Source organism: Lepus europaeus, chromosome 9 (assembly GCF_033115175.1).
Source record: "Lepus europaeus isolate LE1 chromosome 9, mLepTim1.pri, whole genome shotgun sequence".
NCBI lineage: Eukaryota > Metazoa > Chordata > Mammalia > Lagomorpha > Leporidae > Lepus > Lepus europaeus.
In genome coordinates, this window is record NC_084835.1 from 28,574,502 (window position 1) to 28,590,268 (window position 15,767).

Sequence of the window (15,767 nt, forward strand, 5' to 3'; positions counted from 1 at the left end):
AACTCCCAGTGTGCAGCCGCAGCGTGCAGGGACTCTGCTGCATTAACAGTTTGCACACATTTGGTCCTCGATGGTATCTTTGGGTGTAGAGTAAATATGATTATCTTTGTAGTGAAGTTGCAGAACATCTGGTTCCCATTTCCACTTAGTCAGGGAAGGTTTTATGGAGGAAGCAGCGTTTCAGGGGGTCTTTAAACAAGGGGAAGGTTTTGTCCCAGGGCCCCGAAGCTCCGACAATTGGCTGTGTTTTCAGGCATCTATTTGGGAGGTGTCTAAGCCATGTTTATGATAAATATGAATTTTGGCCACAAATAGTGATGGGGGCGGTCAGTTGTATGCCAGAATATTGGCCAAATTCAAGTGCCTCATGATAATTCTCATTATTACTGACCGTTCTTAAATAAGCAGGTGGTACCCTAGTACACAAAGCAGTGTCCAAGACAAGTTTCAGATATGTTAACCAGTAATGTTGTCTTGACTCTGGCTTTGTTTATCTATATGTCCTTAGTCAAAGACAGAATCTCCCTCCCTAGATGTTCACTCATACACCGTACTCCCCACTCGACGACTTACGCTAGAGCACCAGAGTTAAAGGAAACTACATCAAAACTGTCCTAAATTATCATTTCATTGGCAGAAAGAGGTTTTTGGGTTCTCATATAGATGTCCCAACACTATCTGGCATTGTCAGTCACACTGTTGTCTTCAGGTTGTTAGAAAGAGAAAGAGAACAAATAAATGCAAAGATCCAGTTCCTTCAAGTTGCACTTTAAGTTCAGAGAAGGAAATATGTTCCCTTTCATTTTCAAAGAACTTAAACAGCAAAACTTGCTAAGAATCCAGGTTCTCTAAATCTTAGGTGTGCTTTCATCTAAGAAGTGTCTTGGCTAAAAGAAAAGCATCGTTTGTGTATCATTCTCATAGATTTTGAGTGACCGCACTTTACCAAGAGGCAATATTGCTTGAAACGTTTTCTTATTCTTATGTCTTTTCCTTATATTCCACTGTTATTTGGTTAGAATCTTAGATTACTGAGGATTCAGGCATCCTGCAAACATGCTGAAAAAGGCCAGTGCAGAATGGAAATCTAAACAATGGTTAGTGTTCTTAATTTGTCTAGATTTTTAAAAGGAAGCAGTTCATGTGAGCAGTGGCATGAAAGACGATTTATATTTCTTACTTTGAAAGAACCAGCTTTTCAATGAAAGATAATGCCTGCTTTTTTTTAACTCTCTTCTACACAGACCATTCAAACTACTGATAATCAAATATACTGTTTTACCCAGGATACCTAAGCTTTATTTTGGTAACATTTCTGTTTCAAAGTGTAACCATTGTTTGTTTAAAGGACTATTTTGATCTTCCTGCAAAAAGGATTTCTAACATGGGAATTTTATGAGGAGGATGACTTTAATTAACTTGTTTTTGTTTGTAGGCATTCATCTTCACTGCAAGCTTTGGCTATTACGTGATTTTATTTGTTAAATATTCTCTGAAGAGGAGATTTTATCAGGACTTTTTATTATTAAAAATTTCATTCATACAGAAAGAAAACGCAAAGGACTATCTACGTACCTACCACCGAGATTAAAAAAATCAAAATATTTTATCATATATACTTGAGTGTGTGTTGGAGGGGGAGGTTGATGTTTTTTTTGGATGGAGCACACACTACACATGGCAGGGGGTTGCAGTAGGCTGACTCTCTGGGAGTCAGCTCTCCGCACGTGGTTCTGCTCCGGCCTCTGGGTCTCACGTCCCAGCACCTGCTCCCTCTCCTCCCTGAACCTGGTGCAGAACTGCCTCTCCCTGCTGTTGGGGGATACCCTGCCTTCTGGCAGCACCTTCACGATAGTCCCTTCCGAAAACTCTCCTGAGATCACCTACATGGAGGGTGCTTTTGTTTTTGCTGGGATGTTATAGCTGAAAGTTTGCATCCCAGCTGGCTGTATTGGCTTTAATTTTACAAAAGGTCTTAGTAACTGCAAACAGTGTGCAACACTGGCTTGTGTCTTTTTAAGTTTCTACGTAGTACTTTCATACCGTGTGTATGTTTCTGCCCCTTGCTTCTATTTTCATATATTGCGTGAGATTTATCCTCATTGTTACAGAAAGAGCTGTTTAAGAGAGATTACATGTAGAGTTGGTAGGACCAAAGTTCTCAGAAAAAAATCTAGAGAATTACTCTTGGAGTTCATTAAAGATCGATGTGCATGTTGTAGACAAGGGGTTCCAGCAAGTTCATGGAAAATGTGCCTTTGCTTTTAATTCTGTCTTGGCACAAATTTTGTGCAGCCCCCGCATCTGTCCATATGGATGACCGGCTCTACTCCTGGTTCTATCACTGACAAACACGAGCTGTTCCTTCTTCTCTCCTTTCAAAATGCCTTCTCAGATTTTTGGATAAATTATCGAGTAAGCGACTTTTAAAATATGCAGATGGCAGAAAGTGTCTCAGGTAAAACTTGCCAGCGAGCCCCATGACCGTCGTTCATGGACACGGACTCCAGATGCTGTGAGAGAAAGTTCGCAGTGTGCAGCTGTGCTCACTGTGCAGGCTCGAGGTGCAGTGGGGATCACTTGGCACGTTACAGGGGGCTTCACCATGCTGCCCCTCCAAGGGGCCTGGGTCTGTGCGTCGGGAGGTGTCTCCAGAGGAGGCATCCTCTGCACGTACCCCATACTTTCTGATCAGACTCTTCTCCGGTGCTTGGTCCCTACCGAGGATAAGGGGTATTGTGATGGTGGAAGGAGGATGATGAAAGAGTTGGTGCCGAGAACTTCTTCAGTCTGGGACTAGGAGGGAAAGGTCCAGGGACATGAGCTGAGGACAGTCCCCACACGGCCCTGCATCCCTCCCAGGCCCCCTGTCCAGATCCCACTGCCTTGCCGCCCTCCCAGCTGCTCTGACGCATCCGTCCAAAGCATCACCCCGGGGGGTTTCTGTCATCTTGCTCCCCTTCAGCTGTGAACTGTCAAATGAGAGGACGTGACTGGCATCTGTTCCCGCCCTGGCCCTTGGGAATTCCCAGGCTGTTAGCAAGCTTCAGCGCACTGGAGAGGAGAGGATGCCTTTAGAAATCAAGCTGCACTTGAGAAAGCGAGTGTGAGAGAAAATTGCCTTTCCTATACCCACCCCCGTCACCGTCTCTGAGCCTTCACTCTAAGAGAATCAGCACTGCTCCTTTCGAAGCTCGACTCCCACCCAAGGATTTACACAACTGTGCTTTTCCACGTCTTAGTACTGTTACTTTCCCACTAAAGCAAAGGTCATCGAAAGAATTAATAACTGATACAGTCTGTCTCTGCTTGAGCTGGGTACATAACCAAGTGATGTTGGCTGCCATTTGAATACATGTTTACTCATTAGGCCCACACCCTGGAATTTTTTGTTTGTTTTTTTAATCTCCCAGGACCTTGTGCCTGCAATTCACACTGACTGCCAGTAGATGGCAGCAGTGTCTTCTTGTAAAGCAAAGGTGGTTCCTTGCCGGTGTCAAGGACAAAGGAGAAACCCAGTTGTGTGCGCCCAAATTTTGCACCCATATATAAAATATTTATAACTCATATGATGTACTCTATTAACATAGTTATTATGTTGATCCATTTTAACTAGAAAAGAGAAACATGGAAACCTAAGAGGAACAACATAGAAGCAGTATTTGAGAAACGCTAGGGAGTTGGTCTTTCTTTGTCCCTGGCTTAGTGCCAGGCCTCCTCCCGAGCTGAGCTTGCCATTTGTGCACAGCTTTTCCTTTGAGCCTGAGCCTCCAGGGCTGAGCACACTTGGCAGGAGGCTCTGCTGAAAACCACCTGGCATCTCTTGAGTGGGCTGCCAAGCATGCTGCCCTTAACTTGCTTGAATGCATTTCTGGGGCCAGGGCCAGCTTGCTTCTTCTCTCTGGGGTTGGCACTTGCCCCCAGGGCTTCCAGCTGCAGGAGAAATGGAGCATCCTGCCACCAGCCCTGGTGAACCACTCTGGGTGGAGATCCAAAGTCAGAAAACAAAACAGATGCCCTTCCCAAGTGAGGGCTCCACAGGCAGCTCTGAGGCCACAGATGCTCCCAACCCAAAGGGGTCTACTTGGTCACTGGTCTAGTCCAGTCCCATCTTCTTTCCCTGTAGGTTCTTGCCTCTCTGTCCAGGTGTAGGCAAAAATAGGCTCTGATTCTGTAACTTCTCACCCAGGATCTTTTTTAGAAAGCAGTCAAAATTCTATTCAGTATACAGGTTTTACATACAACCCTAACAACAGTGGTTTCTGATACCATCATAAAAAAACCATAATTTCCTCCAAATGCTTTCTATTGCCATTCAGTATGTGGGTGCTTTGATGAGGGGACCTAAATTCTCCCCTTGTGGGAAAAACACACAACTACTGCTCTGGGAAGTGTCGGGACTGTTTTCCTCGCAGCCTCTGTGGGCTCAGAAACTTCCCCTCTGTACAGGTTGTCTGTAGTTCTTGGTGCCACTGCCTCAGTAGTACCTGGACCAGTGTAGGTCATAGAGGATCCATGCTGGCCCCAGCTCAGAAATCGTCTGTTCTTGGACTCATAGAGGTAATCCATGCTCATTGGAGCAAAAAGAGAAAATAAATTGGCTCACCTAACCCAGCCAGGCAATAAAGCATGAGTGTTGTTGTCCCTATGAATGGAGGCAGGGGACGCCTTCCCTCCTCTGCTTCTCCCTCTCTTCCTCCATCACACACACAGACAGACACAGAGACACACACACATACACAGGGACACACACAGAGACATACACACAGAGACATACATACATGTATGCACACATACACAGACACAAAGACACATACACAGAGACACACATACCACGTATACATGTACACATAGACACATCCATACACATCCATACACACAGAGATACACATACACATATACACACATACACACAGATACACATACATATGTTCATTCACATGTATACACACACAGACACAGACACACATACAGACGACACACAAATATATAGATATACACACAGAGACACATAGAGACACACATACACACATACATACAAACACACACATACACATGGAGATATAGACACATATACACAGACATACACAGACACATCACATCCACATATACATGCACTCATATACACACACACATACACAGACACAAAGACACACACGTACACACACGTACAGACATACATACATACACAGACACATACACAAATATATACATACATAGAAACACATATACAGACACACAGAGACACACATACAGGTAGACATACACAGACACAAAGAGACACACATACACACATACACATATACACACAGAGGCACACATCTACATATACATGCACACATACACAGACATACACAGAAACACAGACACAGATGCAGAGACACACATACACATATAAATGCACACATATAGACACACATACACACAGACACAGACAGACAACACACAAATATACACACATAGACACACAAAGACAGAGACACACAGAAACACACATACATGTATACACACATACACACACACAGACACGCCTCTCTTCCTCTCTGTGCATTGCCTTTATGTCTTTGGTCCAAGCTGCCTCTCTTGGAAACAGACATGGGTGTCAGGCTAACATTCTTAGAACCACATTCCCAAAAGAGAGTCTTTGCCATTAGCTGCATAAAGAAAAAAGAAAAATTTCCAGGTAGCCTAGCTAGAAGCATGGGTCCAGTTCCTCCTAAGCCAGTCCTGTGTCTTGGAAGTACGTGTGCGTGAGCATGTGAAGTGCTCTGGTGGGCTCAGCCGGGGCTTAGATGTGGATGTGCAGCCACACACTCGGGAAGGGAGAAATTAAACTTCCTTGCACATTTAGAGGTGGAGGGAATGAAGAGGATTTCCCTAAAGGAAGGAGGTGATAGTGTCAGAAGAAGGAAAATAAAGGAAATAGGGAATTTTTAAAAAAAAGATTACCCCTACCTTGTCCCATTTTTAATATCCTGAAGTGTAAAGCAAACACAACGGAACTTCTTCTGGTGCTATTAAACTGACTTTACGGGAGCCTTCTGTATCTCTTAGAGAAACGCGGACAGATAGTGTGAAATAGCAGCAGTACCGGCTGAGTTCAGGCTTGACCTGAAGACAGCCTGCCTGCCCAGGAAATGGGTGCCACGCCCTCCCAGCTCCTTCTCCTCCACCCTCACCACATTAGCTTTCCTGTCTCCCGGTTCCTTGGGGACAAGGCCTGGTTGTCTTATTCTCATTCCTGGTTGTCTGTCTGGCACGTGGAACTTGGCACCTGGCCGACGCACAAGCCGTGTTTATCAGTGAATGGTAACGACTGGGATGGCGGCAAAGTGGGCCGAGCACGGGTCTGCGGCTGCGCTCTCTGCAGCCACACCCTGGGGCTTGCCACGTTGCCGATGGGTGCCGCTGCTGGGAAGCCAACCCCGCGCTAGGAGTCGGAGGCCTGGCAGGCCTGCCTGGACTTTGCATGTGAGGCTGAGTGCATATTCATAGGAGCCCACATGTCTGATTAACTTGGGAAGCGGACAGGAAGCAGTCAGTCTGCTGAGCAAGTTTGTGTTTTACAAACCAGATGTTCTGTATTATTATTCATCATTTCCTTTGATACCAGAACGGTCTCCGTTATGTAGCATAGGAAATGAGGGATATGGAATAATATACACTTCGTACGCGACAGAGCTCCACAAGCAAGTGTGGTGGAGGCCTGTTCAAAGTCCAGGCGAGTTCAATTTAAGATTCCCGCTTGGACTGGAGTTCATGGGCTTTTGCCCGCGTGGAGCATGGTGACCCCCGCCTCCTGCTCATACCATTCGGAGGATCAATGTTGACTCTATGTCTGCATTTTTCTTGGAAGCCATGTGTATGAATCACAAACAGAGCTCTTACTTCAACAACAGCTACAGGTTGGGGGGCCACACCAAAGCAGGGACCCCCTCGTGTGTGGGAGGATGGGGATTCTGGCGTGGTTGGCTGCATAACTTCTGCTCGGTGGTCTGGGATACAAACTGTTGCCCCGGGACCGCTATTTCTTATGGCAGGAGTACAGAATGCCTTTCGATCATAAAGAGCTTACAGTGCAAATGAACTTTCAAATTGGTGTTCTTTCACCGTGAAATGTTTCAGAGCCAGAGTCCAGACGTATGGAGGCTGGGAGTGATGGAGCCGGTGGGTGCAGGCAGGGTCTGAGTTTCTGGGTTCCTGCCAGCCCTTGTGGCTGTACAGAAGACCTGGGATACACGGGGAGACCTACAGGTTCGAGTTAGGGCTGAGCCAGTTCAAACATGGGCCAGAAGTACCCTTAGGAGAGGAATCTATGAAATCATAGCCCCACACGTGAGCTGTAGCCGGACTGAACTCACTGCATTTCCTTTGTTTACCTGGGGCCAGTTACAAATGAGTGGCTTTGGTACAAATGCTATGTTATGGGGATTTTTTTTTTTAAAGTAATGATGCAGTAATTACATTTGGAATTAGCCCTTGAGTGAAGTTGATACTATATTCTGGCTTAATATTTGGAAGTTAGTTTTCCAGGATTTTGTATTTGTGCCAGGATAATTACTAGTGATTTATAACTGATTTTTACTGGTTGCAGGAAAAAAGCTTCATTCCTCATTATTATCAATGGTATGTTTTGATTTCATCCGTGATACAGGTTGGCATTGCTTGAAATTTTGATTTGAGTTGCAAAGTGGAAGCAGTCAGGGTTAGGGATCAGCTCCAATCAGTTTTCTTTGTAGCATTAAGGATTCATCAAAAAGCCAGAATATGGGAAGACTTCTAAGAGAGCTGTTTGCCGTGGGTCGGTTCTGACTTTGAAAATGGCCTTGCCTGCCTCCAGTGGTAGCCATAGTACGCTTGGGTATTTTTAGCAAGACGTTGCCATCACATTTCTATAAACTGTTATAAACTGTGTACACTGGTTGGCTTGGCTCCTGGTGACAATAACTGGTTGGCAACAGATTCTCATAGTTAATGTTCTTTGGTTATTAATGTTAATTAAGTAAACCTGTCTATTTATTCTAAGACCCAAACTAGGCTGTACCAAGTAATAAGTTGTGTGATTATCATGTATATTAGTCAGGGTTCTCCAGAGAAGTGGAACCGGTAAGAAGGTCTGTAGTGAAAAAGAGAATACCAGGGATCACCCAAAAGCTCCTGGAAGACGTATGTTACGAAGAAACTAGACTTGGATTTCAAAATATTTTTTTGCACTAAACTTATTTTTAATTCCATAAAATTTGTGGAAAATACACTTAGTCTTTTAATTCCTTTTTTCATGAATTTTTTGCAAGTGTGTGTGTGTGTGTGTGAGAGAGAGAGAGAGAGAAAGAGAGAGAGACTAGAAATTCCAGAAAAAGTTAGTGTTGCAGTCTTGAGTTTGAAGGCAATCTGGAGACAGAATTTGCTCTTCCTTGGGGAACCTGTCGTTTTTCTTTAGGTCTTCAGTTGATTGGATGAGACTCACTCACATTTTGGAAGGTAATCTGATTTACTTGGAGTCTACTGATTTGTATATTAATCATATCAAAAAACATCTCCCCAGCAATATCTAGACTGGGAATTGAGCCAACAAGTAGGGCGATTTGACTCATAAAGTTAACCAATGACACTATGAGTTCTGGTCTTTGAGGGACTAACTGAACTCTGCCTCATTCTGATGGCTATGGAGGAACATAGGCCCGTCTAGATACAGATGGAAAACTAACCACAGCAGCGCCTCCCTTCCCCAGTCTGTATTGGGAGCTTTGTTCCAACACCTGCCATCCTCTACCTGTCACGATTACTGATGGAGGTATAATGGAAAGGATTGCCCCATAACAATGCTTCATGATTTTTAAACTGCATGCTATTTATTAAAATGATGATTTACACACAGACGGTCTGGAATCGGGCCTGGGATTATGCACTTCCAGTAAGCACTTGTGTGCTTGCCCCATGTATCACATTGCAAGCAATGTTGTACCTTAGCTCCAAAAATCAATTGGAAGAACAAAGTGAAAGATGAACTGAGTTCAGTGACTTTTGACTCAAGAGCCCACATATACTATGTGGCCTCTAACATGTTTTGGAATCTGCTTTTTGTTATGCCGCTTTGTAAGAAGGTTGAGGGAGCAGCCTCTGATTATTCTATGGATCTAAAGCTCTGGCAAAGCATCTACAACTCAGAAAACTTTAGGTTGAAGGTGGTGGATTCCAGTGCACCATTGCTTCATTTGGGTCTTGAGCAAACTGTGAATCTCTCTCCCATGGAATATTCTAGGCCAATTTAGACACCTCTCAGCCATGCCGCGAACCTCGGTCTTACTTTGTACTCTGTTACCTGTAACCGTGTGATGCTGAAGGCAGGGAGAGGACTTGAGCATCCTTTGAGTGGCGCCATGAGCCAGGTGCCCTGCTGTGTCTTCTGGCAACTATGCTGAGGAGCAGTTGCTGTTCATATGAGGACATGGAATCATCGCTAATGCTGTTAAGAAGGAGTCAAAGCAAAGCGTTGCTTGCAATTTGTCCTGAGCCAAAGCCCACTGTATTTCAGCACTCTGCTTCCACACTGTGGCATAGCAGGAGTTCCTGCCTGGTTCCCAGTGCATTGTGCAAAGCAAATACTCTTGCAGGTCTTAATGTGTCCAAACAGGATTCGGAAGGTTTCTGAAATCTATCCAGTGCCGTAGTTCAAGGGTTGCTCTTCTAGAAGAAATGATGTGCTTCTTAGTATGATGTTCCAGCTCCTGTAGTCAAGTTATTTGTGTGTTTTGTTGGTTTTCTTTCTGCAGCTATCATTCAGCAATCTGTAGAGGTGAAAGGAGGGGCTTGACTCACCCTCCTTGGGGAGAACAGATGCTTCCAGATGCCACTGATTCCAGCAAGGGCAACTCACAACACCGCCAGCGCTCATGCTCTCTGACCCTTAATGTTTAGAGTGAGGAGAGGCATTATTATGGCACACATTGAACATAAACAACAGTCTGTGGTGGTGCAACAAATCAGTAAGATCCACACAAGGCTTTCTATGAACCCAGATGAGAAAGGATGTGATGGGGAAGGGAGGTGGCCTCCAGCACGTCAGCATCTAGCCCACTGTCCGTAACTGGCTTTTCTCTATCTGTGCAGCTTGCCGATGACCAGGGCCTCGTCCTCATGACCACGGTGGCCATGCCCGTGTTCAGCAAGCAGAATGAGACTGTGAGTATTGAGGCTGCGCTTCCGGCTTCAGGCCAGGAGGGCTGCTTTTCCCAATGACCTCTCGGTCGCGTTCCGACGGCCTTTCCCCGCTAAGTTTAGAGGATGTGTGCATTTTCCTTATTGCTTCGTACTGCTGCTATCACCAAATCAAAGATGAGAAGCAGGGATTCAAGAAGGCATCGTTTTAGAGTTTGGAGCTCCTGTAGCACCTTGCCAAGATGTCACATGGCAATAGGAGGGAAAAGCCCAGGAGAGTGAGATGGCCTCTCTTTCATCTGCAGTTCTCAGCTTTGTAGAGTTTCCCAGGGCTTGGGTAACAAAGGGCTACAAACTGGATGGCGTAGAAAAGAGACATTTATGTGCTCGCTCCGCTGGAGGCTAGGAGTCTGAAATCAGCACATTGGCAGGCCCACACTCCCTTCAAAGGTCCCAGGGAGGGACCGTCCTGGTCCTTCCACCTCCTGGGTATCCCAGGCAGTGCTTGGCTCACAGCAGCATCTTGCCCATCTCTGCCTCTGTTTGCATGTGACCTTCTCTCTGGTATTTTCTCCGTGCCCTCCTTCCCTCCTAGGACAAGGCCAGGCATCGGGTTTAGGGCTCACCCTCAACTGAGGAGGATTTCATCTCCAGATTCTTACCTGTGACATCTGCAAAAACCCTCTTCCCAAATAGCTCTACAGTTGGAGGTTCTGAGTAGATACGATTTTGTGCGGACACTGTTCATCCAACAAGGAAGCGAGAGATGGCAGTCATTTTGTTCCTTTCAGACACTGTAAAGTTCCAGTAAATCCCACCGTTCACCTGCCATGGGGAACTGGGACCCTGGGAGCCCATTCCATCACCTTGGTCTTTCGTTCCAACTCACTGCTAAAAACATCAGGATGATTACATCTCCCTCTGGCCGTTTCATCTCGTCCTCCTGGGCACCAGATGGCAGTGTAAATTGAGAAAGCAGTTGCCATGCTGCCTCTCCCATAAAAAGACTTCATAAGAGAAATCAGCGCGTGGTGAGAGCCCTTAGCTATTGAAACTCTTCTGCTTCCTTGCAACAAGCTTTAATTTGCAGGAGAGAGAAAAGGGAAATGGGTAGAACATTATGGCATGAGAGAGGGTTGGGGTTGCAGCCGCACAGCCACCATCTCTGTCTAGTGATACCTGGGGATGGAAGAGAGTCCTTGGAGACCTGGGTTGGTCATCTGTCACCTTGGGGAAGGCACGTGACGCACAGCTGTGGCAAGTGGCTTCTCATGAGACTAAGCACCATCATTATCATTTAATATTTGCTTTCAACAGAGATCGAAGGGCATCCTTCTGGGTGTGGTTGGCACAGATGTCCCAGTGAAAGAACTTCTGAAGACCATCCCCAAATACAAGGTAATGCATGGCCTCGTGAATGAGATCAGAGTGATGGCGCCATCAGAAGCCTCGCTTTCATGAAAGTCAGGCTTCAGAGTCCACTTCCCTTGTCTTCCCATGACCTTGTCTTGGTACCAGCTGCGGTTTCTGAACAGGTTCGTTGTTTGTTTTGCGCCTTCATTGACTTGCCATTTTTCTTGATTCCTGGATTCTCTAGCTGCAGGTTAAGGAATCCATGTAAAACCCAGGTTGTGATGTGATCATTGTATTTTTCTGATACTCACAGGGGACTGATGTGATCTGTTGACCTTTTAAAAGATGACACAGAGAATCCTTGGATCCCATGCAGAAAACTTGCTCTTCTTCCCTTGCACGGGCTCCTTATAAAACCCAATCAAGACCCAACCCAGGCTATCGAACTGCCCAAGAGTCCTTTGAATGTGTGACCCACGTGGGCACGTGGGAGGCAGGGCTCAGAGTGCAGCTCTGCTTCAGGACCTGTTGGCCCACGGGGTAGAGGGCTCCACTCGCTGCAGAGGGGTGATGGAGGTGTGTGTCACCACTCAACAGGTGTGTGTCGTCCTGGATGGATGGTGGCTCCTTCCACCTCCATTGGGGAGAGTGACCAGGCACCGCCTCCCCAGATTGGCTGGCACCTGATTCACTGTAGTTGTAGAGCCCCTCCCTGGGCTCAGGTAGAGGAAGGCAGTGGGGAGAGCTGGCCTCTGAAGGTTCTCAGCTCTGTGGCTGACAAGATGGTTGTGGACAAGTCCTGAGATTCCCCTTCTGTTGAGTGGTGACACACACCTCCATCACCAAGACTCTTACAGCTGGAGTTGGGTTTCCAGAGGCACAGTAGGACGCTGAGTTGATGCAGATCCGTATCATCAAGTGTGGTAGCTGCCTAGAAACTGCAGATCAGCTGGGCTGGGCTGAGCAAAGGCTTTGCGACTCTGAAGACAGTGGACTTCACTTGTCTTGATGTTCCCACACGCAGGTGCCTAGAACTGGTTACTCACTGTTCAAAACATGGTATTCCACCTGGATAAAATGCTTCTAAACCATTCCTAAGCTTCTTAATCCATATGAGTAGATGTCAAAATCCAGACAGAGGGCACTGCTTGATATGTTCCCAGTAAATCAAGAAAGAATGAACATAACATGGGTGGGAATTTGGTGCAGTGGTTAAGTCACCATGCCCACATCTGCCATCAGAGTGGTAGGTGTCAGTTCTGACTCCACTTCTGCTTCCAGCTTTCTGCTAGTATGGACCCTGGGAAGGCAGCAGGTGAAAGCTGAAGTATTTGGGCCCCTGTCATCTGTGTTGAGACCTGGTTTGAGTTCCTGGCTCCTGGCTTCACCCCAGCCTAGCCCTGGCTGTTGCAGCCATTTTGGAACTGAACCAGCTGGTGGAAGATCTCCATTTCTCTGTCTCTGACTTTCAAGTAAACAATAAAAATATTTTTTAAAAAAAGAATGAATATAATGTGGAATCAGTAGCAGCTGCCCTGTAGATCAGTTTCTCAAAGCTTCTTCCACTAGGCAGTGTGTTATAATCTTTATTGCCTCATCTCCTTTAAGAACAGGTAGACATTACTTAGAAGCTGCTTCAAAAAATTCATGGAAAATGGCATTGAAAGTTAAGTTTATTTTTGAAATCTGTGCACAGGTTTTTCATAATATGCATTTCCATGGACTTTTTGAATGTTTGGCCCGAGAAGCCACTTGCAAGCAGGATTCCCATGACTTTTAACCTCTGTAACTCCAATACCACTGGGAACAACAAGAGCAATGACAGTGATACTAGTAATATTTAAATAAAATCACAGTCATAATTAAACTAGGCTCAAACACTTACAGACCTTCTTATCGTGTGGTGCCTGAGGTCCAAAGTACTTCACTGATGTCATTCCCATCACAGCCTTACCGTCCTCCCAGGAAGAGGGGTACCATTTGGCCCCATTTTTAGTTCAGGATACTGGAAATAACTTTCTCCACACCACTCAAGTCGTAAAAGACTAATGAAACAAAGCATTGTAAGAAAACAGAGGAAGATCGGAGACAAAAAAAATCAATCAACAGGACTTGAAATGCAGGTGCTTGAGGTCAATGCATTCCCAGGGGCTGGGCTGGGAACCTGAGTTACAGTTAGGACTTACATCAGCCCAAGATGTCTTTTCCCAGCTTCCCACCATGAGCCTTGGCCAGGGCGAGCCTGCCCATGGAGAGCCATGGCCGAGTGGGCCTGTCACCTGGGAGAGATGAGCTCCAGGGCGCAGGGTTCAGGTCCCACCTCGCCCTCCTCATTAGCACCTTGGAAAGATGAGTCAGCCCTTTGCTCTTGGGGTTTGCCTAGAAGATAGAATTCTTTCTCCTTCAGTTTCTTAGATTTTTCCCACAAGCACTCAGACTTCCTGTAGTTTTTATTAAGAATTCCAGACACCCCAGCAATAATTTCCAGACACCATGGCCTCTGCTAACATAACGAGCCATGTTATAATTGGGTTCGCTTCATTAGCCTGGAGGCTCTCCACTTGGAAGGGAAGTGCCTCATGTGCCCAGGCTGTTGGCCCACGCGGGCTCCCGGCCTCCAGGGGAGTTAGCTGCAGGCCCAGGGCCCTTTGGCAGGCTTGCCTGCTGGAAGGCCTGTGTCCAATCTGTTCTCTATTACTCCACAAGACTGCACATTGGGATGGACAGGAAGACTGGCTCTGTTACGGATGAAACAAGAATCAGGGATTTCATCAGTAGACAGATTTGTGGCCAAAAACAAATGTTGGCCATTGTCATATGAGATCCATCCACAGAACGTGTGTCTGAGATTTGCTCTGAGTTTCTGTTCTTACATCTCCATTGGGTTCTATCTGTGTGCCTCCAACAAGACTTTCTGATGTGACCATCTCAGAATGTTCAGGGAAGGATTTGAGCCGAGAGATTTCTGAATGTCAGAAGGCTTTCTCAGGTACAGGCTTGAGAAGGTCTGGCTGTGTGTCTGCTGGAGCAAACCAGCTGCTCCTTTTTGGCCCACCTTTAATATTTATATAGAATTTTCAAGATGAACTAGGTAATAGTTGAGTTAAATGATAACCCTGATGTGTGCACAGATCTTAAATGAGCACCTGCCCCAGGCAGGCAGTGTGCTAGGGACTATAGATGCCAAGGGTGAGATGGTTCGTTCCTTACCAAGAGCTCATTCTGATGGACAAGGTACTGCGTTGAGTGCTTCCTAGAAGTCAGAGCAGGGAAAGGGGGCTAGCTAGGGACGGATGAGAGGCAGTGTGTGTAGCAGTATGGGGCACTGGGGGTGAAGGCGATGACGGGAATACGCTCACGCTGCTGGAAACCTGCCATGGAAAGGAGAGGGTCAGGAGAGATGTTTCAAAGGAGATGCTCCTGAGACTGCGCATATAGCATGGATGATCCTTAGCTAGGGGAGAGGGAAGGAGAGATGCTCTAGGTAGCTGGAACCATGTGGGTAAAGGCCTGGGGATAGAGAGAATAACTCCATGGGAATTGTGGCTGAAAGGTATGAGGATAAGGGGCAGAGCTGGGTGCTAGGGAGGAGCCAGACCCCACAGAGACCTGGTAGACAGGCCCATGGATTCTTTCACAGTAGGGTTTACCCAGGGGAACCCTGAGGGTGCAGCTATCTAAGACTTCAATCAGCCTGGGGGATGACTTTACAGAGCTAAGCTTTGAGGCAAGGGGAGTATTAGGAACCCTGTTGAATTAATGTGCTGGTGGTAGAGTGGTGAAGTAGGATTGAATGGGAGGAATGTCTGGAGGAAAAGTTAGCAGGATGTGATGATTGCTTGGATCCAAGGGTTGGGAATGAATGAGAGAAGAGAGCCTAATGACAATGCTGTGGTTTCTAGTGCAGGCATCTGGGTGCCGCCTGCCAGGAGAAAGGGCAAGGATGAGAGGGAGGAGCTTCTGCTCTGGGCAAGCCTGAGGGACCGCAGGGATTTCAGGAAGTGGTGGGCAACACCTGTATGGACACCTGGGTGGCACGTTGCTGAGGGGAGATACCGAGGCATAAGCAGAGGTCTGGAGATCAAGAGCACACATGTGGTTGCTGAGCTGAGAGAGGCAGTCAGGGACCATGGGGACACAGCCTTGGGAAAAGTGAATGTACAAGGCATTTGTGGAGTTTGGGGATTCTGTGGACAGGAGGAAACCCAGGAGCTCGGGCCTGGATGCTGAGCAAAGAGAGGAGCAAGGAGGAGAAA

At 46.4% G+C, this 15,767-nt stretch overlaps 1 protein-coding gene across 1 annotated transcript in view; it reads left to right on the forward strand.

Annotated features, from left to right (window-relative positions):
* The window catches only part of CACNA2D3 (calcium voltage-gated channel auxiliary subunit alpha2delta 3), an 877,616-nt gene that overhangs the window by 645,983 nt on the left and 215,866 nt on the right, over positions 1–15,767 (forward strand). The window contains exons 15-16 of the mRNA XM_062200176.1: positions 10,111–10,182; positions 11,476–11,556. Coding sequence (XP_062056160.1) covers positions 10,111–10,182; positions 11,476–11,556 — 153 coding nt within the window. The remainder of the gene's footprint in view (positions 1–10,110; positions 10,183–11,475; positions 11,557–15,767) is intronic.